Source organism: Balaenoptera acutorostrata, chromosome 2 (assembly GCF_949987535.1).
Source record: "Balaenoptera acutorostrata chromosome 2, mBalAcu1.1, whole genome shotgun sequence".
In the NCBI taxonomy this organism is placed as follows: domain Eukaryota; kingdom Metazoa; phylum Chordata; class Mammalia; order Artiodactyla; family Balaenopteridae; genus Balaenoptera; species Balaenoptera acutorostrata.
The window spans coordinates 134,693,938-134,718,708 of record NC_080065.1 but is presented as its reverse complement, the minus strand read 5'-3'; the positions used below and the strand labels follow the sequence as shown (position 1 = coordinate 134,718,708).

At 43.3% G+C, this 24,771-nt stretch overlaps 1 protein-coding gene across 2 annotated transcripts in view; it reads left to right on the top strand.

Moving 5' to 3' along the window:
- The window catches only part of PDE6A (phosphodiesterase 6A), a 66,532-nt gene that overhangs the window by 33,618 nt on the left and 8,143 nt on the right, over window positions 1-24,771 (top strand). For both annotated transcript variants that reach the window (XM_007188659.2, XM_007188658.2), the window contains 10 exons: window positions 2,753-2,800; window positions 5,343-5,492; window positions 6,068-6,211; window positions 8,109-8,174; window positions 8,390-8,536; window positions 9,404-9,511; window positions 11,214-11,323; window positions 12,883-12,970; window positions 13,155-13,255; window positions 13,776-13,883. In XM_007188659.2, the coding sequence (XP_007188721.1) occupies window positions 2,753-2,800; window positions 5,343-5,492; window positions 6,068-6,211; window positions 8,109-8,174; window positions 8,390-8,536; window positions 9,404-9,511; window positions 11,214-11,323; window positions 12,883-12,970; window positions 13,155-13,255; window positions 13,776-13,883 (1,070 nt within the window). The remainder of the gene's footprint in view (window positions 1-2,752; window positions 2,801-5,342; window positions 5,493-6,067; window positions 6,212-8,108; window positions 8,175-8,389; window positions 8,537-9,403; window positions 9,512-11,213; window positions 11,324-12,882; window positions 12,971-13,154; window positions 13,256-13,775; window positions 13,884-24,771) is intronic.

The window sequence follows — 24,771 nt, the reverse complement described above, 5'->3', positions numbered from 1 at the left end:
GGGTAGAATACTGGAGGATGCCAGCATTTAAAGATTGGGTGGAGGAAGAAGAGTGTGTGAAGGAGAATCAGAAGACGGGTTCAGAGGTGTCTGGAGGCCCAGGAGAGGGTAGTGTCATGGAAACCAAAGAAGTAGAAAGTTTCAACAAAGAGAGAGAATAACAAATGCAGCAAAAGTGATCCAGTGAGATAAGAACCAAAAACTCCCATTGGGCTTGGCAGTTAGGAGGTCATTGGTGGCCCTGATGAGAGCAGGCTTGGTGGCAAGGTGGAGGCAGAAACCAGCGGGTGGTCTGCTGAGGTGTGGATGGGTAATGAGAAGGTAGAAAATGCAAGACAAGGAGGAGAAAGCCTGATGGTCACTACAAAGACCACATTGGGTCAAGGGAGGATTTTATTTTCAAGGTTGGGAGAGAATCAAGCATGCCCATGGACTGAGGATAAAGAGCCCTCAGAGAGATCAGAAATCAGGAGAGAACAATAGCAACTGATGGAATTGGCCCAAGGAGAGGCCAGAGGTGTGGTACAGTGGGTGGGCAGTCTTGAACAGGAGCAGGGACAGCTCATCCTCTCAGACAACAGAATGGTCTGATCTACTGGGATAGGCAGGGTCCAAGCAAGCTCACATGGTACCTTTTTGAGAACTAGAAAAAGGTGCCCCTTCTTGATGGATGAAAAGAGAAAGGCTAGGGCCGTTGTTCTGCAAGTCAAGAACAGGCTGGGGACTTCCCTGGTGGCGCAGTGGTTAAGAATCCGCCTGCCAATGCAGGGGACTCAGGTTCAAGCCCTGGTCTGGGAAGATCCCACATACCGCAGAGCAACTAAGCCCATGCGCCACAACTACTGAGCCTGCACTCTAGAGCCCGTGAGCCACAACTACTGAGCCTGTGTGCCACAACTACTGAAGCCCGTGCACCTAGAGCCCACGCTCCACAACAAGAGAAGCCACTGCAATGAGAAGCCCATGCACCTCAACGAAAACCCAACACCTCCAATAAATAAATAAGTAAATTTATTTAAAAAAAAAAAAAAAAAGAACAGGCTGGATTTCAACTCCCAGTCACCCCCTCAGCCAGATGCCTTTGTGCAGTGCACATGCTACACAACTGTATACAGTGGCCCCATGGGCAGTACTCTGGAGGGATCAGATAAGTGTTATCTGCATGATAGGGTAAACTGGTCCAGTTTTCAGGAGAGGAATCTTGCAATATAAATACAACCAGAGCTACAGCACCTTTTACTTCTTCATCTGCTGTGAAGTTTACAGCACAAGGAAAAACTCCTTCCTGACAAAACAAATATAATTGATTCAAAGATGTTTAGAGTAGCATTATTTACATTAATTAAAAAAAACTGGACATAACCAAATACTCAACAAAAGGGGGCAAGAAAATGGGACACCTTACTATAAAGCTACAGTCATCAAAACAGTATGGTACTGGCACAAAGAACAGGAGAGAAAGCCCAGAAATACGCCCACACATACATCATCATACATCATTGTTGTATGATCAATTAATCTACAACAAAGGAGGCAAGAATATACAATGGAGAAAAGAAAGTCTCTTCAATAAGTGGTGCTGGGAAAACTGGACAGCTACATCTAAAAGAATGAAATTAGAACATTCTCTAATACCATATACAAAAATAAACTCAAAATGGATTAAAGACCTAAATGTAAGATCAGACACTATAAAACTCCTAGAGGAAAACATAGGCAGAACACTCTCTGACATAAATCACAGCAATATCTTTTTGGATCCACTCCCTAGAGAAATGAAAATAAAAACAAAAATAAACAAATGGGACCTCATTAAACTTAAAAGCTTTTGCACAGCTAAGATAACCATAAACAAAATGAGAAGACAACACACAGAATGGGAGAAAATATTTGCAAACGAAGCGACCAACAAGGGATTAATCTCCAAAATTTACAAACAGCTCATGCAGCTCTATATCAAAAAAAAAAAAGACAACCCAATCAAATAAATAGGCAGAAGATCTAAATAGACTTTTCTCCAAAGAAGACATACAGATGGCCAAAAAGCACATGAAAAGATGCTCAACATCACTAATTATTAGAGAAATGTAAATCAAAACTACAATGAGGTATCACCTCACACTGGTCAGAATGGCCATCATCAAAAAAAAAAAATTATACAAATGAACTTATATACAAAACAGAAACAGACTCACAGACTTAGAAAACAAACTTATGGTTACCAAAGGGGAAAGGTGTGGGGGGTAGGGATAAATTAGGAGGTTGGGATTAATATAGACACACTACTATATATAAAATAGATAATCAACAAGGACCTACTGTATAGCACAGGGAACTCTACTCAATACTTTGTAATAACCTATATGGGAAAAGAATCTGAAAAAGAATAGGTATATGTATAACAAAAAAAAATAAAAGATGAATGAGATATGAAAAAAGCTAACATTAAAAAGAAGAAAATGGGACACTATACAGCTATTAATAACAACAAATTGTAGACTTAACTTTCTCAAAGCTTGGAAATGACTCAGAAGTGAAGCAAATGGTAAGAAGCCATGTTTATAAGGCAGCTTTCCTGTTCGGTAGCCTCAGTTAATAATTCAAAACCATCTTAAGCATGTCTACCTGATGAAAAGAATGTGAATGCCTTGGATAAAGACGTGATATTTCTGAAAATAGCATGCCCATTGCCCTCAATGGGTACTCTATCAAGTCTAATCATAACTCCATTATTCCTCTTCATGGCTTTCAGATTTGCAACATCATGAATGCACCTGCAGAGGACTTTTTTGCATTCCAGGTAAGTTTTTTTTTTATTTACTCTCTCAGTCATATGATATTTTTCCCGCCAAAGAGGATTCAAATACATTAGAATCCACCTACTTTATTGGGAAGCAGTCTCAATAAAGCGAAAACGTGAGTGCAAAAAATCATATGCCCATGGAAGTGGGGAGAGAGTTAATTTGGTAAATCCAAGGTCCCATTTGGTTTTAAGGTTTATACCCTTTGCTTTCTGGCCTCAGGACCTTTGCTTATGCTGTTCTCTCCTTTACTACCATCTCTTGTCCAAATCCCCTCTGCCCTTCAATGATAACCTCAAATGCTATGAAACTTCTATGAAGTTTTATTCTGCTTCCCCTGGCTGAATATCATTTCTGTCTCCTTAGGATTATCATGGAATGTTGTTTAGTATTCCATTTGATTTTGTTTGTTTGTCTTTTTAAAAAATGTTTGCGGAGGGCACGCTCTGGGCCAGGCATGGGCACGATGCTACACCAGCTACAGAGGTGGACCAGACAGGCATAGTCTTTGCCTTCAGGGAACTCATGATCATATGGGGAAAGAGGCATGTGGAGTTCTGGTCAGGACAAGAGCAGAGGGACAGAGGATAGACTCTCCAGAGGGGCTTCACTTCATCTGGGAAGAGTCAAGGAATGTGTCCCTGAGAAATTATGTTTGGGCAGTAAAGAAAGGAGAGAGGATTGCAGGAAAGAGAGGGCTTGTTGGAAGGAACTAGAGTAGACCAATGAGACTGAGGGGAGAGTGGCAGGACGAAATTCTAGAGAGGTAGACACAGGCCAGGTCACACAGGGCCTGGAAGGCCATGCCAAGGAGTTTGGCTTTCTTACTCTATTTCCCTTACATCATCTTTCATGATCCTTCCTTGTCTTTTAGATTAATTCCTCTTGGCAAAATATGGGCTTCCTTTGATCAAAGGTCGGGGCTTATCTTTCTTAACATGTTCAGCTCTGGGTGGCCTGTCAATATTTCTTGAGGTTAGCATGCTAGGTGTATGAAAACCAAATCATGAGCAGTCAGGAGATAATTAAGAAGGAAATAAAAATGACTCATAGCAAAATTAGTGTTTTTTTGTTTTTTTTTTTTACTCCTTAAATAACATTATGAAATACCTTAGAGAGAATATCCTTCCAAGGTTAAAACCATATGTCTTGTGTTGTGATGTTGACCACATCAGTGTGACAAGGCAAATTGTTGCTGAGAGTTGCTAACCTGATTATAACCACAACAGAACTTGATCTTTACCCAAGTCATCTGATTAACTGTAGTTTACCCACTTTAATAAATAAAATCTAATCTTGTTTTTAGATTCCAGTCTTCTGTCTCCAACTCATCCTCCACAAAGTAGCCTGAGTGATTTTTAAAAGAAAAACATAAGTTGCATCAAGTAACTTCGCTCCTTAAAAATGTTTAATACTTTCCCATTTCACTTTTATTCACTTCCAATAAAATCTGCCTCTTTATCATGGCCTTCAGAGAGGCCATGATAGAAAAGGTTAGGGAGAGAGCTGAGAACTTGAACTCAAGTTTCCTGACTGACAGCCCTGTGCTCTTTGGACTGTATTCTACATCCCTCTGAAGTCACTCTCCTACCACGTGCTGAGTCCAAGTGCTACTTAAATAATAATTATCATCTCGCCACCTTCAAAATCTTGGAACTTTCGAGCTGGAAGACTCTCCAACTCCAGGAAGCCTTCCTTGACTTCCTTCCCTCCTCTGGCTCCCACAGTACCTTGCAGAACTTCCCACATGCAGTGTGATTGCCTGTTTACCTTCCAGATGTGAGCAACCTGAGGACAACACCTCTGCCTTGCTTTTCTTGGTTCTCCCATCTTCTAGCTCAGGTTCTTGTACATTGTAAAATATTTGATAAATCTTCAATGAATCAGTGGAAAAAAGGCTAGAAATTGTCGAGTTATCCCCATTTTATAAATGATGAAAGTGAGGCTCAGAGAGATGGGAAATGACTCACAAACTGTACCTTATGATTGACCAAGATATTTCACCTCTATTTTCTCATTTGTTCCATGAGGTACATACTCTTACTACCAGCCCCATCTATAAATGAGAAAATTGAGGCTCATGGAGATAAAACGACATGCCAAAAGGAACACAAAAAGGCAGGTCGGGAGGCAAAAGGTACAGGTTATATCCAGTTGATTAGTTCAAAATTACAAGCATCACCAACATGGTCCCTTTTAAGCCAGTCCCCTGTGGTTAGCTCCTGTATCTGAAAGGGAAACACTACCTCCCTGGACTGTTTGTTTGCATCATTAGATCCCCAATACACAACTCGCTGCCTGGCACATGATGGCCCTGACATTTTGGGGATGAAAACAGTATAGCTATCTGGCTTATGGAGCTCCCACCAGATGGGCAACCTGCTCATGGCATTTGGTGACTAAAATCATGCAAAACCCAACAAGGTCTAACCTCTTGCCACCCCCTCAGCCAATCAGGGTCATAATGCAGCATGAAGTCCATTACAGATGCCTCTGCAGCCTGGTACCTGAAGCAAACTTACTCTGGCTCTTCTCTTGCAGAAAGAGCCTCTGGATGAGTCAGGATGGATGATTAAAAATGTCCTTTCTATGCCAATTGTGAACAAGAAGGAAGAAATTGTCGGGGTGGCCACGTTTTACAATCGCAAAGATGGGAAACCCTTTGATGAAATGGATGAGACCCTCATGGAGGTACGGTTTTTGAGGAGGCCTCTAGACGTGGTATTCAGAGTCGGCTCACCAACGAACTTGGCTTCCAGAGCCGCGTGGTGGGGCCCTTGTGTGCTGCTGCCCCAGCTCAGGAGGGATGGGAGCTCACCTTGTAGACGCTTTCCTGACTCAACATTTATTCTCTTTGCTCTCCCTTCTGCACTGCAGCGGTTGTCAGAGAAATCTATATTCCCTTTTTCAAAAAATTAATAAACTTTACCTTTTAGAGAAGCTTTAGGTTCACAGCGAAATTGAGCAGAAAGTGCAGAGAGTTCACTTATATCCCACGTCCCCCCATATGCACAACAGATTTCCTTTTTGTGAAATTATTAGACATCAGGATGGTGCTTTATGTGTGTTAGAGCTTTATTCAAAGTGCATTCCCATCCATTATTTCATCTTATCCTAACAACATCTCTTTGAGGAAGGCAGCACACAGCTAATCAAACCCATTTTGTAGCTGAGAAAATGAAGGTTTAGAGAGTCTTGCCCTAAGTTACAGAGGCAGGATCAAACCTGGATGTTCTGCCTCTGATTCTTCCTTTCTTTCCTTTCAGTCTTTGACTCAATTCCTGGGCTGGTCTGTCTTAAATCCTGACACTTATGAGTCAATGAACAAACTTGAAAACAGGAAGGATATTTTCCAAGACATGGTGAAATATCACGTGAAGTGTGACAATGAAGAAATCCAGAAAATCTTGGTGAGTAGTGTTTTTTTCCTGTTTCTACTCTAGAAATGGCTGCTCTGGGGACAGCTGTCCCTCGCAGGGTTACCTCAGTCTTAGGACCTGACCTTGGCTTAACAGCTCTAGAAACTCCATTTTTCTCTGTGCTCAGGGCTAACATGGTACTAGAGATGGGACCACCAACCACAGTCGCTACTCTGAGAGGAAGCTCTATCTGACAGACCAATGGACAATGGCCAGTTGCTCAGAGCCTCCCTCCGTGAGGTCAGCTCACTTAGAAGACTCAATCTTTCTGAGCAAAGAAATAGTTCAGAGTGGGGTTAGATGTTTGTAGGAAGCCCTCACATAGTCTCATCACTGTACAGTATATAAGGTAATTTCACACTTACGATGCTTACAATTGCCCAGTAAGGTGGGCAGGGAAAGGATTTGTGTTTTTTTTGGCCGTACCACATGGCATGTGGGATTGTAGTTCCCTGACCAGGGATCGAACCCACGCCCCCTGCATTGGAAGCTCAGAGTCTTAACCACTGGACCGCCAGGGAAGTCCCAGGGTAAGAATTTTTTACCCCCCATTGTAGAGATGAAGAAATTGAGCCCCAGGAGGGGGAAGTAATTTGTCCCCAAATCACCCAGCTCGTTAAATAGGTCTCATTTAACATTCAGGATAATGAGCAAATTATCACTGTGCTGAAAGGGCTGCCTTGGGAGGTAGTGAGCACCCCATCATGAGAGGTATCTAAGCATAGGCTGGGTGATCATATATCAGGGAAGCTATAGAGGAGAGTCCCACCTGGGTGGGAAACTGGATGACAGGCTTTCAAAGATATGTGAGAATCAGTGATCCACCATTCCTGGGATTTTGGTCTCAAAGAGTTCAAGATTTTAGAAGTAAACAGAATTAGCCAAAGGGCATTAGATATGATGCCCAGCTGAGTTCCCAAGACTTTGGTTTATACACTGCACAAGTTGAAACAACATAAGCCAATGTTTTCAGAGGGCATTTCTTAAGCTGGGAAGATACAACAAATTAGATCATTTAGATCCGAATAACTGATAAATCCAAAGGAGAAAACATCCAGTATGGATGAACTGACCCATGGTTTGCTTGTCTTGGTCCATAATTTTAAGCCAAATGATGGATATGTAGACCCTATGGAGGCATAGCTTCAGTGAACCAGTTAAAAGTTAATAGACTATACTCTAGATCAAGAAATCCAAAACCAGTTATTGGGTCCAGGTTTCCCCCTCCTGTAGCACATGGGGAAATAGGCCCAGAGAGGGAAGGAACTTGTCTCAAGTCACACAGTAAGTGAGGGGAAGAGCCAGGACCATGAGCAAGGACTCCAGACCCCCAGTCAGCGATAGTAACAATATCAACAACAGCATTACTTAATTTTAGCACTTACTATGTGCCAAGCACTGCTCTCAGTGATTTACATGCATTATTTAATTTAGCTGCATATATGTTTTTGGAAATGACTTTGCATAAGGGAATTCCCTGGCGGTCCACTGGTTAGGACTCTGCGCTTCCACTGCAAGGGGCATCGGTTCGATCCCTGGTCTGGAAGCTAAGATCCCACATTTAAAAAAAAAAAAAAAAGGCTTTGCATAATCTAATTTTAACTTGCCAGTTAAGTACTTTTCTTATCCCCATTTTACAGATGAGGAAATGGGAGATCCAAGCCAGTAACTGGCAGAGCTCAAATATGCACGAAGGGCTCCATGGCTCCAAAGCACATGACCTTGAGTTTACTTGTCAATAAATGTGGAATGACAGCCTCTCTGAGTTGGTAGCTCTGTTGCAAGAACTTTGGTGGAAGAAGAAAAAAGGAAATGGAAAAGTAGAGATATATTTAGACCTTAGATGTAGCAAACTAATTCTTTTCTCTGCTATTTCGGGCCCCGGCAGAAAACCAGAGAGGTGTATGGGAAGGAGCCGTGGGAATGCGAGGAGGAAGAACTGGCTGAGATCCTGGTGAGCTGGGCAGCAGCACTGGCCCTGACCTGTTACAAGCACAGGGTGTGCCCCAAGCATGGGCGGGGAGTGTCTCTGCCAAGGATGACCCTTTCCACTCTGCTCTGATCCTTCCAGCGGACTCGGGATAGGGACAGGGCTTGGGTGGGGGGGATAGGAGAGGGACCCAGGAACCCTTCATGTGTCCCAGTCACTTGACTCCATGTTTCACACAGCAAGAACAGCTGCCAGATGCAGAGAAATATGAAATTAATAAATTCCACTTCAGTGACCTGCCCCTGACGGAACTGGAGCTGGTGAAATGTGGAATACAGATGTACTATGAGCTCAGAGTGGTGGATAAATTTCACATTCCTCAGGAGGTGAGGTCGAAACAAACGTTTGATTTCCCTTTTTCTTTTCCTTGTTTCTTTTTTGCTTGCTTTAAAAAAAAAAAAAAAACTCAATCTGTAAACTGCCTTAAAAAGAGTGTACCCTCAGCTTTTAGGATTTAAAGCATTAGTCACATCGCAGATGCGTCATTTATCAGAAAAGAGACACATGGTTCCTCTGAACTGTGGTGTTTCTCAAGGTGGGTATTGAGGCACTGAGTTCTGAAGACTATGGATAAATGGGATGCCAAAAACGGTCCTACAGTCAAACAGAGTGGGAAAAGTGGGTTAAATCCACTTAAACAGGACTTCTTCCCCTGCAGGATTCCTTAGGTGTGCTGTGCATCTAGGGGACGGGGATGGACAAAAAGGTGGAGGTGGGGTGTATATCGCATGCAGAATTTCCCAGACTTCTTTGATTAAAGCAGCGGTTCTAAATGTGTTGCCCCAAAGCACACCAGCACCACCTGAAAACGGATCAACATGGGGGCGCGCGCACACACACACTCCTAGCTGTAAGGAATCAGAAACTGTTTTCACAAGGCCTCCCCACAGCCCGGAGCGATTCAGACGTGCACTCAAGTCTGAGAACCACTGATTTAAAGACCCGTTTGATTTTTCTCCTGTACAGTTCCTGTAAGCTTCTCCCAGGGCCTTGTTTCATACCCACGTTCACTGTCATAGTACCTAGCAGTCTGCAAAGTGCTCTCACAGCCTTATTGCGTCTATTGCTAGTTCCCACACGTGGTCCAGGGCGGGGGCTGGAGCATCTGGGGTTCAGCAGGCAGCATCCCCACCACCACACCCCCCCAGCCTTGGCGCAACGCTGCTGCCTCACTGATGTGCATGTGTTCGCAGGCCCTGGTGCGGTTCATGTATTCCCTGAGTAAGGGCTACCGCAGGATCACCTACCACAACTGGCGGCACGGCTTCAACGTGGGGCAGACCATGTTCTCCTTGCTGGTGGTACGGCGTTGGCGGCATCTGGGCGGCGTGGTGGGCGGGACTGCGGGTGGCTGCGAGCTCCCGCTACACTGGGACGACCTCGTGCAGCTCCCCTGGCAGCAGCGGCATCATTCTTCTACTTACTGCTTTTTAAAAAAAAATGCAAAAAGAGTACATGCTTAGCATAAATGAATTCCAAGAAGAGAGAAGTATATAAAATAAAAAGTAAAAGAAAGCTACATTCTTCTCCCACCCCCAAGCCAGTATTTGGAGAAAACCATGACACAACTCCTTCAAGATTTTCTTCTAAGAAGCATCGAGACATATTTGTTCACACGCACATACACAAAGTTTATTTTGTTCATAACCAATTAAATATTATTATTCTGTAACATACTTTTTTCATTTGAAAATATATAAATATATTGATCACATTCTTTAAATATATTTTTATTGTGGTAAAATATACATAACCTAAAATTTACCATTTTAACCATTTTTAGGTGCACAATTCAGTGGCATTAAGTATGTTCACAATATTGTGCAACCATCACTACTCTCCATCTCTCAAAATTTTCCAGCTGCCCAAATAGACGCCCTGTCCCCATTAAACAACAATATTAATGCAGCTCCCCATTTCCCCTGTCCCCAGCCCCTGGCGACCACCATTCTACTTTTTCAGTCTCTTTGAATTTGATTATAGGTATCTCACATAAGTAGAATCATACAGTATTTGTCCTTTTGTGTCTGACTTATTCCACTGAATGTTTTTAAGGCTTATCCATGATCTAATTTCATGGCTTCAGAGTATTCTGCATTGTTTAAGTAGACCATAATTTCTTTACCCAGCTCCCCTATTGTTGGATATGGGGGTTGTTTTCGATCTTTCACTATTACAAACAGTGCTACTGTGTCCTTGGATGGACATACCTATGTGTATATGTGTCAGTCTTTTTGTCTCAGAGGGTTTGCAGTTTCTATATTTCATTTAAAAGTGTTTTCCCATCCAGGTTATGATACACATCTCTGCCCTTGCCTAGCCTCCTCATCTTCATTCCTTTCCCTTGTGGCTGGAATGGTCAGGGCAGAGTAAGCACTAGACCAGGAGGCAGGAATTCTGGCTAGGCTGTAATTGAGGGTGAAAAACACACCCCTTAGAATTGATTTATTTCTTAGAGTCACAGAGTCATCATCACCTCCCCAGGGCTCTTTCCACCCTTGACTCCAACACCCTGCACAAACAAGGAGTTAAGTACTTGCAAGATGCTCAGGGAACAATTCTTCTGGGCTGTGCTTGAATCAGTAGACCAGGTTTGGAAGGTTCGCTTTACCAGTCTAGTCATGTTCAAAAACACTCTAAATCCTAAAACTCGAGGGCTGTCAGTTTCTCAACAATCATCCAGTCTGATGCCCTCCACCTGGAGTGTGCACAATGAGATATTGAGGCCCAGAGGGAGATGCGACCAGCTAAGGTCACTCAGGAGTAAGGTGACGCACCAGCCCCATTTGCCTGGGACTGTCCCAGTTCTAGCACAGAAAGTCCCACATCCCAGAAAACCCCTGAGTCCCGGCAAACATCTGGTCACCCTGTGGCGCCAGGGGTCGAGCCAAGATCAGACCTATGTTTCCAAGCTCCAGGCCCTCCCCCTCACGCCTGCGCTCTCAGCCCTTCTTCCGACCCCCACAAGAAAGGAGTGAGTGCTATCTCTGACTGCTCTTCCAGACTGGAAAGCTGAAGCAATACTTCACAGACCTGGAGGCCCTGGCCATGGTCACCGCTGCCTTCTGCCATGACATTGACCACAGAGGCACCAACAATCTCTACCAAATGAAGTGAGTCAGCGCTTACTGGCCCTCCCCTCTACCTCCTGCCTCCAGGATTGATTACCTAGATCTGAATGGGTCTCAGATAGACTCGCTTGCCAAGGAGAAGTCCCGCAGTCCACAACTTCCCACTTCCTCCTGCCCTTTGGATCTGGGTAAACTCCTGTGATAGACAGACTAATGACCCTCAAATATGTCCACACCCCAATGCCTGGAGCCTGGGAATATGTTGCCTTACATTCAAAAATACTTCATGCCTGTGATTGAGTTAAGGATGTTGAAATATAGGGATTATCTTGGGTTATCCAAGTGGGCCCCACATAGTCAGAAGGGTCCTTATAAGAGGGAGGTGGTGGGGATGTCAGAGAGGACAGAAGATGCTACACTGTTGCCTTGGAAGATGGAGGATGGGCCACAAGCCAAGGAATGTAGGGGGCCTCTAGAAGCTAGAAAAGGCAAGGAAACAGATTTTCCTCTAGAGCCTCCAGAAGGGAAGCAGCTCTGCAGACCCATTGTAGACTTCTGAACTCCAGAGCTGTAAGATAATAACATTTTATTGTTTTAAGCCATTCAGTTTGTGGTAATGTGTCAGAGCAACAACAGGAATCTAATATATTAAACTTCTTCACTCTCCTCCTTCCCTTCCTACCTGTTGAATTAATTCAAGCCAAGATGTTAGTAACTGAGAACGGTTCATTTATTCACCTTGGGTTTATAATGCTCCTAACACCAGTGTGGTAGGCCCCAGGCTAGGCAAAGGAGGTACCACGGTGAGCAAACCAGACGCAGTCCCCGTCCTCACAGAGCTTATATTCTAGATAGTCTCTGAAGCAGAGTCCTTGAATCATGTTCTGGGGGACCCTCGTGATCACCTTGTGGGCTGGGCAGAGCAGGGACGAGTGTGACACCCATATTATAAATGAGGAAACTGAGGCTTTTCCCAGGGCCCACAGCCTGTAAGTCATTAACAAGCCCTAGAACATGCTTCTCTGAGTCTTCTCAGTTCTTGCCTGCTGCTCCAAGCTTAGAGATTGTGTTTACATTTTACCTCGTGGGAAGCTAAGTACTGATCTCAGTGCTTGGTGCGTAAAAAGGGCTCAACAAATATTTATTGAATAAAGACATGAATAAATATATTGCTTGTGGGAATTCAGTGGCTTCCCCTAAGGATCAGGTATGAAGGATCTGGGGCTTTGTCATTTTCAAAGTACGGCCCAGTGCCAATGTCCATGGAAGGGCACTGGGCCAATAAGTTTCTAAAATTGCATGTGGCATTGTGTCTGTGTCTTTTTCTGGGGATAAGGGTCCACACTTCTAGGGAGTGCACGACCTCAAAGAGGCCCAGAGTCAATTGTGGAGAAAACTAAAGCCCGAGGGTCAGGACACCTGCTATCTAGTCCTATTTCCCACTGTCCTACTGTGTGGCAAATTCCTTCTTATTCCTGAACTTGAACCTGTCTGCCTGCAGAATTAGGAGGTGACAGGAATGGATGATGTCTTTAACCTTCACCTCAGCCATTTCATACTGATCCTCTCTCTCTGTGTCTCTCTCTTTCTCTCGCATTCAGATCCCAGAACCCACTGGCCAAGCTCCATGGGTCCTCCATCTTGGAAAGACACCACTTGGAGTTTGGCAAAACATTGCTGAGAGATGAGGTAGGATGAGGGCCCTCTGCACTGGCTTTGGGGCCTGAGAAGGAGCCCCCATCTCACAAGAAGCCTGAGTGTGGCCAGGCATTGGCCTGGGCTGCCTCTCCCATCACCTGGGGCGGCCATCAGCAGTTGAGCAACTTTACTGCCAACGTCACTTTTTATATCTCTCCTATGGTTTTCTCTTTAGAGCTTGAATATCTTTCAAAACCTCAATCGCAGGCAGCATGAGCATGCAATCCACATGATGGACATCGCGATCATTGCTACAGACCTCGCCTTGTATTTCAAGTTGGTGTTTCTTCTTCATTTTAAGAATAACAATGATTAGGGAATTCCCTGGCAATCCAGTTGTTAAGACTGCCATGGGCCCGGGTTCCATCCCTGGTCGGGGAACTAAGATCCCGCAAGCCACCCAGCGTGGCCAAAAAAAAGAATAGCAATGCTTATAATAATAATGAACACCACAGTTCTAATTGATTTAGTATATGCTCTGTGCCAGGCACCATACTTGTGCTATGGACACATCGACTCTCACTACAGCTCTATGAGTTAGATATTTTTACCCCCATTATACAGGTGGGGAAACTGAGATCCAGGGGAATATTAGCTAAGATCAGATAACAAATCCATGGTAGAGTCTGAGTTAGAACTGAGGTCTTCACTCCCAGGCGTTGGTTCTTTTCACCTTTTTTTTTTTTTTTTAATTACGTTGTTTTAATTAGCCTCTGTCTGAAACAGCCAACATTAGAAGGCCAGGGGTTGCCTTATTCTAAGATATGCTCCTTTAACAAACTGGTGTGTTCTGTAGGAAGAGGACGATGTTCCAAAAGATCGTGGATCAGTCTAAGACGTATGAGACTCAACAGGAGTGGACACAGTACATGATGCTGGATCAGACACGGAAGGAAATTGTTATGTGAGTTGAGACAGGGCTTAAACCCTGATCCCCTTAAGCCCTGGGTCGTAAGGCAAAATTCCGCACTGACAGGCCTTGCTGCCTTCAAGAGAGTCCCGGGACACTTTCCATTATGGAGACCTCTGACATATGAAACAAAGAAGTTATGCCAAAACAGCATTGCAGAAATTATATGTTTAATCTTTATTCTAACACAAAAATACAAGACAGTATACTATTGTTTTACTTCTTTGTATACAAAAAGTACACTATTTGAAGTATTTCTATCCTAAATGCAGAATTTTTGTGGTAAAGTGATGTAACTTTAAAGTTTTTGATAAAACATAGAGCATTATACCAATTATGGTTTGAGTGATAGCTAAATGTCACTCAAAATCTGTAGACTTAATTTCTTAAGTGTTCTTTTATACATGGCAATGGCCTGCAAAACAGCTGTGCAATTCACAAATTAGTTCCATGATTTGTGTGATATTTAGTGCTTTGCTGGCATGAGGTCTGGTAATGGGATGCAACTTTAAGTTTTCTGGTGAATGTCTTCTTTTAGTTTCTCTCAGTGTGCTTCCATGTTTCACTTCAATTGATGATGGGGTGAGAAGTGTAAATCTGAGGCTTTTCTTGAATATGTGGCCCAAGCCAATGGGTCCCCTGGCTCCCCTGTGACAGGTCCTGGGTGTTGATGTCAAAGGAAACAAGTCCTGACCCAGTACCCAAAGAGGTGTTGTTAGTTTATCCCCAGATGCTTCTGTGGAGATGAGGTTTAATTAAGTCACAAATGTTACAAGTCCCTGCAACAGAGAAGGGGCAGCTGCTGGGACAGGCTCAGGGTAGACTAGGCAAGTGGCCAGTTGTCCTTCCCTCAGCTTTGAAGTTGTCCAAGCAGGCCTCCCCAAAGGTCCTCCCATCCTGGGGAGCAGTGTGACCTGCACCACTGCACAAGGAGGCACACACTGGCTACAGCTGCTCCCGGGCAGACCAGGAGCTGCCCTGTTGGACATTTCAAAATGGTGCTGCAGAAGAACTGAATGACTGGAAAGAACACCAAGTTCTTGGACAGGGGGTCTTATTATTAGAAAAGCCATCTATTCTCCCTATTTACTTATTCATTTAAAGTGATTCCAAGGAAAATATCGACTTTATTTTGGGGAGAATTAGGAAGCCAATTCCAAAATCCTTACGAGAAATAAGTATGCAAAAAGAGCCAGAAAATTCTGAAAGAGAAAGGAAATAATAGGAACCAGCAGAACTGAAGGCAGTTCAATCCTAGGCATGAGAAGGACAGGTCAATGAACAGACTCAAAAGACAATGCCTATGCTAAAAGTGGATTTTCTGCCAGTGGAGAAAAGGATAATTTTATAAATGGTGTTGGGACCATGAGGTGGTCTGATTGTTTTTTTCCAAGACCAGCAAGCAATTCTCCAGTTCTCAGTGAGCACTGACTTGTTGTCCTACAAATTTCACTCAATTCTCACACTATCTACCCAGAGATAGTGTCAGACCCCACTTACTAAGGGCTCAGCCCCACGAGACTGGCTTCCTTTCAGACATCAATGGCAAGTCCATGTTGCCTGTGCTTCTGATTGACTAGCTATAAATTGGATGTTCCCATGACCCCCTCCTTGGGTTCGATTAATTTGTTAGAGTGGGTCACAGAACTCAGAGAAATGTTTACTTACATTACCAGTTTATTATAAAGGTTATTATAAAGAATACAGAAGAACAGCCAAACAGGTACATAGGGTAAGGCCAGAAGGGTCCTGAATGCAGGGGCTTCCATCCCCATGGAACTGGGGTGTATTCACCAACCCTGAAGCTTATTGGATCTCATTGTTCAAGAGTTTTTATAAAACTTAATCTGCAGCGCCTCCCAACCCTTTCCAAGAGGCCAGCAGGTGGGGGTGAAAGTTCCATCCCTCTATTCACTTGGTCTTTCTGGTGACCAGCCCTACCCGAACCCACCTAGGGACCCTACCCTAAGTTGCCCTATATCACCTCATTAGCATAAATCCAAAGGGGGCTTCTTGGGAAGGATAAGACACTCCTATCACTCAGGAAATTTCAAGAGTTTTAGGAGCTCTGTGTGAGGAACTAGGGACAAAAACCAAATATATTTCATATTCTACCATATATTTCATATTCTACCACAGAGGTAAATCCCTACTTCACTCCTATAGCAAATAAATTCCAGATGAATCAAGGATTTTAAAATAATGAGAAAACAAACTAAAAAAATGGAGAGAGGAAAAAAGCATGGGAGAATTAAAAAGAGTAAGCTTTTCAAAGTGTGACATAAAACTCAAGTCATGAATAGATCGATAAATTTGACTACATAAAAATTAGAGATTTCTGCACACCACACACAAGAACACATAGCTAAAGTCCAAATGAAAATGATACACTGGGGGAAAATACATGCAACACTTCTGACAGAAAAAGAGCTAATTTCCTTAGTAGTGTTAATACAATTCAAGAAAAAGCCTAATCCCACAGAAAAAAAGAGCAAATGGCATGAATAGATATTTCCCAGAAAAGGAATTACAATGGGATGTAAACATATGAATAGATGATGACCTTACCCATAGTGAGAGAAATGCAAAATAAAAGTACCTCGAGATACAATTGTTCATCCCTCTTACTGGCAAAGATTAAATGTTTGCTAACACATGGTGTTGGGCAGGTTGAGGGGCAACAGGCAATCCTACTCACTGTGGTGGGAATGTAAATAGGTGCAGTTTTTTTGTTTTGTGTGTGTGTGCGTGTGTGTGTGTTTTAAAGTTTGCTTATCTTTGTTTTGGTTGCGCCAAACGGCTTGCGGGATCTTAGTTCCCCGACCAGGGATTGAACCCAGGCCATGGCAGTGAGAACGCTGAGTCCTAACCACTGGACCACCAGGGAACTCCCCAATAGGTACAGTTTTACGGAGGGCAATGCCTATCAAAATTGTAACCGGCCATACTCTTTGACCCAGCAATCCCACATCTAGGATTTACCCTCCAGATTTTCTCCCACATGTGCTTCAAGGAGTATGCACAAAGTTATTCATTGCAGCATTATTTGTAATCACAAAAAATATTGAAAAAACCTTAAATAACTATCATGGGGGACCAGGTTAAATACATTATGGTATTTTCACACAACGCAATGTCATGCAGACTTTACAAAGAAATGATATTAAGGGTTTCAAAAAATTTTGAAAAGCCAGAGGCAGGACTTCTTCAGTCATTGTAAAAGCCAAGGTAGTCTTAAGCGGAAGTCTTCACTGAGCACACATACCCCTCCCAAAGCCTTCCAAGACAAATATAGGCTTGGATGGCCTCAAGGGAATCAGTGTTCTCTCTCTTCACATTATCTTCTGGAGAAAGCACAGTAGGTGAAGCATGGTCAGTTCCTCACTCTTCTCCCACGTTACAAAATAAAGGCAAACTCGCCCTTTTTTGAAGTCTATGGTGCGAAGACCTCTGGGGCATCAAACAGAGGGACAATAAATACTGGTGTCCTCAAAGCTTCTTTTAATCATGGCATTATAAACCCAAGGGAGGGCTTCTGATAGATAAATTTGGAAGAATTTAAAGAATGGAATGACATTGTGACAAAACTCCTTCCATTCCCAGGGTTTCTAATTATTGCATCTAATTAGTCTTGCAATAAGAAGTATTCATTCATTAACTGATTTTTTTTTCTTTTTGGCTGCACCATATGACTTGCGGGATCTTATCCACAACCGGGGATTGAACCCGTGCCCACAGCAGTGAAAGCGCAGAGTCCTAACCACTGAACCGCCAGGGAATTCCCAATTTGTTAACTGATTTTTTTTTTTTTTTTTTTTTTTTTGGCTGCACTGGATCTTCTTTGCGGTGCACAGGCTTCTCATTGCGATGGCTTCTCTTGTTGCAGAGCACGGGCTGTAGGCACACGGGCTTCAGTAGTTGTGGCTCGTGGGCTCCAGAACACAGCCTCGGTAGTTGTGGTGCACGGGCCTAGGTGCTCCGCAGCATGTGGGATCTTCCCGGACCAGGAATCGAACCCGTGTCCCCTGCATTGGCAGGAGGATTCTTAACCACTGCGCCACCAGGGAAGCCCTGTTAACTGATTTTTAAAAAATAGTCCCATCCTATCTCATCAACAGATGAATTTCCAAAAATATTTGAGTGTTTAATACTTTCTAAAAATAGGTAATATATTTTATTGCACTGGTTAAGTGTGTAATAATAATAATAACTCAATCCAAAAGAAAAGTTTTCAACACTTGGAGACCTATGGTCAAAGACAGCATTTTTTAGTTATATAATTTCAACTAATGGACGTATTTGGTTGCAAATAAGTATGAAAGGGTAATCAATACATTTCATATATATATATTTTTGAATGTCTATCTGTGATATGTATACAGTTATACACATGTATACATACATACATACATACACACACACACACAAAACATTAGGATAAAAATCTGTGGGGGAAGTCAACTGGAAATACAAGTTTATGAAGTAAAGGAAGAATGCAAAATTCCAGACTTTTTTTTTAATTGAAGTATAGTTGATGTACAATATTAATATGTTACAGGTGTACAATATGGTGGTTCACAATTTTTAAAGGTTATACTCCATTTATAGTTATTATAAAATATTGGCTATATTCCCTGTGTTGTACAATATATACTGTAGCTTATTTTTTACATAGTAGTTTGTACCTCTTAATTCCCTACCTTTATATTGCCTCTCCCCACTTGCCTCTCCCTACTGGTAACCACTATATCTCCAGCTTGTTCTTCATATCTGTGAGTCTGCTTCTTTTTTTATCACATTCACTAGTTTGTTGTTTTTTTTAGATTCCACATTTAAGTGACATCATACAGTATTTGCCTTTCTCTGACTGATTTCACTTAGCATAATACTGTCCATCTATGTTGCTGCACATGGCAAAATTTCTTCATTTTATGGCTAATATTCTCTTGTATATCATACCACATCTTCTTTATCCATTCATCTGTCGACAGACACCTAGGTTGCTTCAATACCTTGGCAATTGTAAATAATGCTGCTATGAATATTGGGGTGCATGTATCTTTTCAAATTAGTGTTTTTGTTTTTTTTGGATATATACCCAGGAGTGGAATTGCTGGGTCATATGGTAGTTCTATTTTTAGTTTTTTGAGAAACTTTCATACTGTTTTCCACAGTGGCTGCACCAATTTACATTCCCACCAACAGTGTACGAGAGTTCCCTTTTCTCCACACCCTCTCCAGCATTTATTATTTGTGTTTTATTTTGTTTTGGTTTTTGATGATAGCCATTCTGACAGGTGTGAGGTGATATCTCATTGTGGTTTTGATTTGCAGTTCCCTGATGATTAGTAATGTTGAGCATCTTTCCATGTGCCTATTGGCCATGGGCATTTCCTCTTTGGAAAAATGTCTATTCAGTTCTTCTGCCCATTTTTTAATCAGGATGTCTTGTTTAGTTTTGTTTTGTTTAGGTTATTTTTTTGATGTTGAATTGTATGAGCTGTTTTACATTTTTGGATATTAACCCCTTATTGGTCATATCGATTGCAAATATTTTCTCCCATTCTATAGGTTGCCTTTTTGGTTTGTCAACAGTTTCCTTTGCTGTGAAAAAGGTGTTAAGTTTAATTAGGTCCCATTTGTTGATTTATTTATTTTTAATATATATATTTTAAATTTTATTTATTTTTGGCTGCATTGGGTCTTTGCTGCTGTGCGTGGGCCCCCTCCAGCTGCGGAGAGTGGGGGCCACTCCTCGCCACAATGCCTGGGCCTCTCACTGTGGTGGCCTCTCCCGTTGCAGAGCACGGGCTCCAGAGCGCAGGCTCAGTAGCTGTGGCATATGGGCTCAACAGCTGTGGCTCACAGGCTCCAGAGCGCAGGCTCAGCAGCTGCAGCGCTCAGGCCCAGCTGCTCCTGGCATGTGGGATCCTCCCGGACCAGGGCTCAAACCCGTGTCCCCTGCATTGGCAGGTGGATTCCCAACCACTGCGCCACAAGGGAAGCCCCATTTGTTTATTTTTTGCTTTTATTTCCTTTGCTTTAGAAGACCAATCCAAAAAAAAAAAAAATACTGCTACAATTTATATCAAAGAGTGTTCTGCCTATATTTTCCTCTAGGAGTTTTATGGTTTCTGATCCTACATTTCAGTCTTTAAAATTCCAGACTCTTAAAGAAAAGCTTGTCTCTTTGTTTTTAAATGGGTGATGTGCTGATGGTTGATATGAAAATGCTATGCTATTTAGATTCCTTTATACTTAAAGAATGATGTAATCATTTTTTTTTAATTTATTTATTCCACTTATTTATTTTTGGCTGCGTTGGGTCTTCGTTGCTGTGCGTGGGCTTTCTCTAGTTGCTGCGAGCGGGGGCTACTCTCCATTGCGGTGCGCGGGCTTCTCATTGCGGTGACTTCTCTTGTTGAGGAGCACAGGCCCTAGGCACGTGGGCTTCAGTAGTTGTGGCATGCGGGCTCAGTGGTTGTGGCCCGCGGGCTCTAGAGCGCAGACTCAGTAGCTGTGGCACTTGGGCTTTGTTGCTCCATGGCATATGGGATCTTCCCGGACCAGGGCTCGAACCCGTGTCCCCTGCATTGGCAGGCGGATTCTTAACCACCGCGCCACAAGGGAAGCCCTGATGTAATCATTTTAATAGCAAGATGTCAACTTAAAATTGTTCAAGAAGGTAAACATTTTTCAGAATTCTTCAGCTAGGCACCCAGTGAAAAAGATCTATAAAGATCTATAAAGAGGATCTATATAGATCTATTCTTTGAATCTTTATAGATTGAAGATCTATAAAGCAGGGTTCTCAATCTTAACACTATTGACATTTGGGGACAACAACTCTTTGTTATAGGGGCTATTCTGTGCATTTTAAGATTTCACTTACTAGATGAAACCCCTGGTTTCTGCTCACTAGAGCCAGTAGCAGCTCCTGGTTTCTGCTCACTAGATGCCAGTAGCAGCCCCTCCTCTCCAGTTGTGACAAGCAAAAATATCTCCAGAGGGCTTCCCTGGTGGCGCAGTGGTTGAGAATCTGCCTGCTAATGCAGGAGACACGGGTTCGAGCCCTGGTCTGGGAAGATCCCACATGCCACGGAGCAGCTGGGCCCGTGAGCCACAGCTGCTGAGCCTGCGCGTCTGGAGCCTGTGCCCCGCAACGGGAGGGGCCGCGATAGTGAAAGGCCCGCGCACCGCGATGAAGAGCGGTCCCCGCACCGCGATGAAGAGTGGCCCCCACTTGCCGCAACTAGAGAAAGCCCTCGCATGAACCGAAGACCCAGCACAGCCAAAAATAAATAAATAAATAAATAAATAAAATTAAAAAAAAAAAAAAAAAAAGGATTTAAAAAAAAAAAAAAAAAAAAAAATCTCCAGACATTGCCAAATATCCCCGGGGGCAAAAACTGCACCCGGTTGAAAACCACTGCTGTAAAGCAGTCTTGGAGTTGGTCCATCGATTAGGAGATTAGACACATAATTAGAGCTGCTTCATACCTGGGTACATTGTACCTGTTACACACTTGTGGCTTCGGCACCAGAGAGTCTGGTTTCAAGTCTCAGCTCTCTCACTTTTTGTTGTTTGACCTTGAGTAGTTTACTTCACCTCTCCGTGCCTCAGTTTTCTCATCTGCTCAAAGAGGATACTGGTAGTACCTACCTTATGGATTATCACAGGGGCTGAGCTGAGACACGTTCAGTGCTGTGCAGCGTTGCTCACGGCAGGTACGGTGTTAGGCTTTTCCTGTGCTATAAAGAGATACATGTATTTGGTCTTTGTCCCCATTTCCCGACACAGAGCTCTAAAACCCTTGATAGCAGTAAGAGTCATAGGCTTGGCAGGAGTGTCTTTTGTTCTAATGAAGCAACTCTTGGTGGGACCCCAGAGGGCTTCAGGGTAGGGGCTGATCACCAGAAAGATGAAGCCTTGATTAGAAGCTTGGAACTTTCAGCCCCAGCCCAACCTCTGGGGAGGGGAAAGGACTGGAGACTAAATTAGTTACCAATGGCCAGTGATTTAATAAATCATGCTTATGTGGTAAAAGTGCCATTAAAAACCTCTAAGCAACAGAGTTCAAAGAGCTACTAGGTCAGTGAACACATCTACGTGCTGGGAGGGTGACATGTCTGAAAAGGGCGTGGAAGCTCTGTAGGCACCCCCGACCCCATACCTTCTCCTATGCATCTCTTCCACTTGGCTATTCCTGAGTTATATCCTGTATAATAAGAGTTTTCCGAAGTTTTATGAGCTGTCCTAGCAAATTTTTGAATCTGGGGGCTGTGGGAACCCCCTGACTCTGTAGTCAAGTCAGAAGTGTGGGTAACCTGGGAACCTGATACTTGCAGCTGACTTCTGAAGCAAGGGTAGCCTTGAGGGACTAAGCCCTCAAACCTGTGAAGTCCGACGCTAGTGTCAGAAGTGAATTGTATTGGGACTTCCCTGGTGGTCCAGTGGCTAAGACTCCATGCTCCCAATGCAGGGGGCCCAGGTTTGATCCCTGGTCAGAGAACTAGATCCCACATGCCGCAACTAAGAGTTCGCATGACGCAGCTAAAAGATCCCACACGCTGCAACTAAGACCCGGAGCTACCAAATAAATAAATTAAAAAAAAAAAAAAAAGAAGAAGTGAATTGTATTGAATTGAATTGAATCGAATCAGAGGACACCTAGCTGGTGACAGAATTGGTTGTTGTGAGGAAAAAACCCAACACCCCCTCCTGTGCTCTGATTATCTTGGAGTACTCACCTCAGCCCTTGAGGCATCTTAAGCCCATTGACTTTTGTGAGTCTCCTGCGTCGCTATCTCTTGGGTCGCCCCACTTTAGTGTGTTTACTGTAGGACCAAGATGTTACAGTACCTCCAGAATCGGGGTGTGACTTCCACTCGTCATTAAACCCTTTACGTCTCCACCTAATTGCAAGTCTCACACTGGATAGTCTGACCAAACCATACACTGGAAGGTTTCTGTGCATGGATTAGAGATCCTCTAGTGGTAGAATGTGAGGCCTGCCACCTGCCACGATCTCAGAATGGTGATTACATTTTGAAATGGTTGGGGAAAAAAAAAATCAAAAGAATAATATTTCCTAACAAATAGAAATGATAAGAAGTCAAATTTTAGTACCCATAAATAAAATGGTATTCTTGTAGGGAGGGCCACACTATGACTTTTGTGGGTCATAGGCATTTTTGCCTTCATGGCTTCTTTCTCCATTTAAATAAGTAAATAAAAATCATATTTTATGACTGTGTTGGTATAAAGACAAATATAATCCAGCTGAAGTCATTCATTATTCATAAATTTACTATTACTATATTCTTTTTTTTTTAAAGAAATTAAGATTTAAATATTTTCATGGGCCCCTAAAAGTATCCTGAACCCTAGGCACTGCCTAAGAGATAAGTGACCCTGTCTTTTTTTTTTTTACTGAGCAGCCCATCCTCCCCTCCCCCATCCATCCTTCCATCCATTCATCCATCTAGGAATGAATATTAAGAATTTAGAAACATCCCCTTGCCCTCTGACATGGCCCACACTCTGTCTGTGGACTGTTTCTCCCAGGGCCACTCTCACCTTTTGAGATGGACTGCATTCCATCTATGGAATGTGTACCTCTCTAAATAAATCCACTTCTTATCTATCACTTTGTCTCCCACTGAATTCTTTCTGCCACGAGACATAAAGAACCTGAGCTTCAGTAAGTCCTGACACCAGGAACTAAGGCCCCCACCCAGGCGAAGGATGGAATGATGATGTGGACCCTCCTAAGTTAACTAAAGCTTGGTCTCTGTCTACTTTCGCCCCGATTCTATGCTGAATTCTCCTCTGCTTAAGCCTTCTCGTGTACCCTTAGTTTACGCATGCACCCTTAGTTTAAAACTTCCCCAATTTTGCAGTTGGGGGAGACACTACTTTGGGAAAAGATCCCTGGTGTTCTCCTTGCTGCAAGTAATAAATCCTTCCTTCTCCCCCACATCCCCCTTCCAAAAAAAGAATTTAGAAACATTGTTTGCGCTTGAATCCAAAAGGCAACCACTGTGCTAAATACACACTTCTAATATACACCTGCAAATAATGAAATGTGGCCAAGATTCTCAAAATCCTAAATCACTCTCTTCAAGCAGCTGTAGTCAAGCAGCAATTAAGGGCCACTTTAAACCCAATGAGCTCATCACGGCTCCAACCTCAGCTGCTATCTGACGTTAGGCACTAACTGTGTTCAAGAGAGTGGAGCTTTGGGAAGGATTGGACGGAAAGTATGAAAACCACGAAGACACCGAAAACACTGCAAACCAAAACTCATAAATCCCCAACAATGTGGGGCTAATGGATTAAGAGCTGTTTCAATGGTAAATGCCTCCAGGGCGGCACCCCTAAATCCTAAATCCTCAGACTCTATCTGGGGCCTGGCATGCAGTAAGCACTCAGCAAAGTGTGCTTGGTGAGTTAACAACCTCCAACCTCTCTCAAGCCCTGGGCCACTGCAGCTCAGGCCTCACCGGTCACCTACCCAGTCACCTTTCCGGTGACTGGATGCCAGGCGCCAACTGACCTTGTCTTGACTTATCTATGGCTGCTTTCACATCGCGATGATGAAACTGAGTAGCTGCTATTGAGCCTACATGCTCTGCAAAACCTAAAATATTTACTATCTGGCCCTTTACAGAAAAAGTTCGCCAGCTCCTGGTTTAGCGTTTTACAAATGAAAAAAGTGAGACCCAGAGGGACAAAGTGACTTACCTAGTGTCACACGGGCATTCGTGGAACATCAAGGACTGGAATCCAAGTCAACCCACCCCTCTCCCGGACACCCACAGATTTCTCAGGCTCCCTTCAAACTTTCCCCGCAGGCTACAGCCTCCAGGCCAGGTGTAA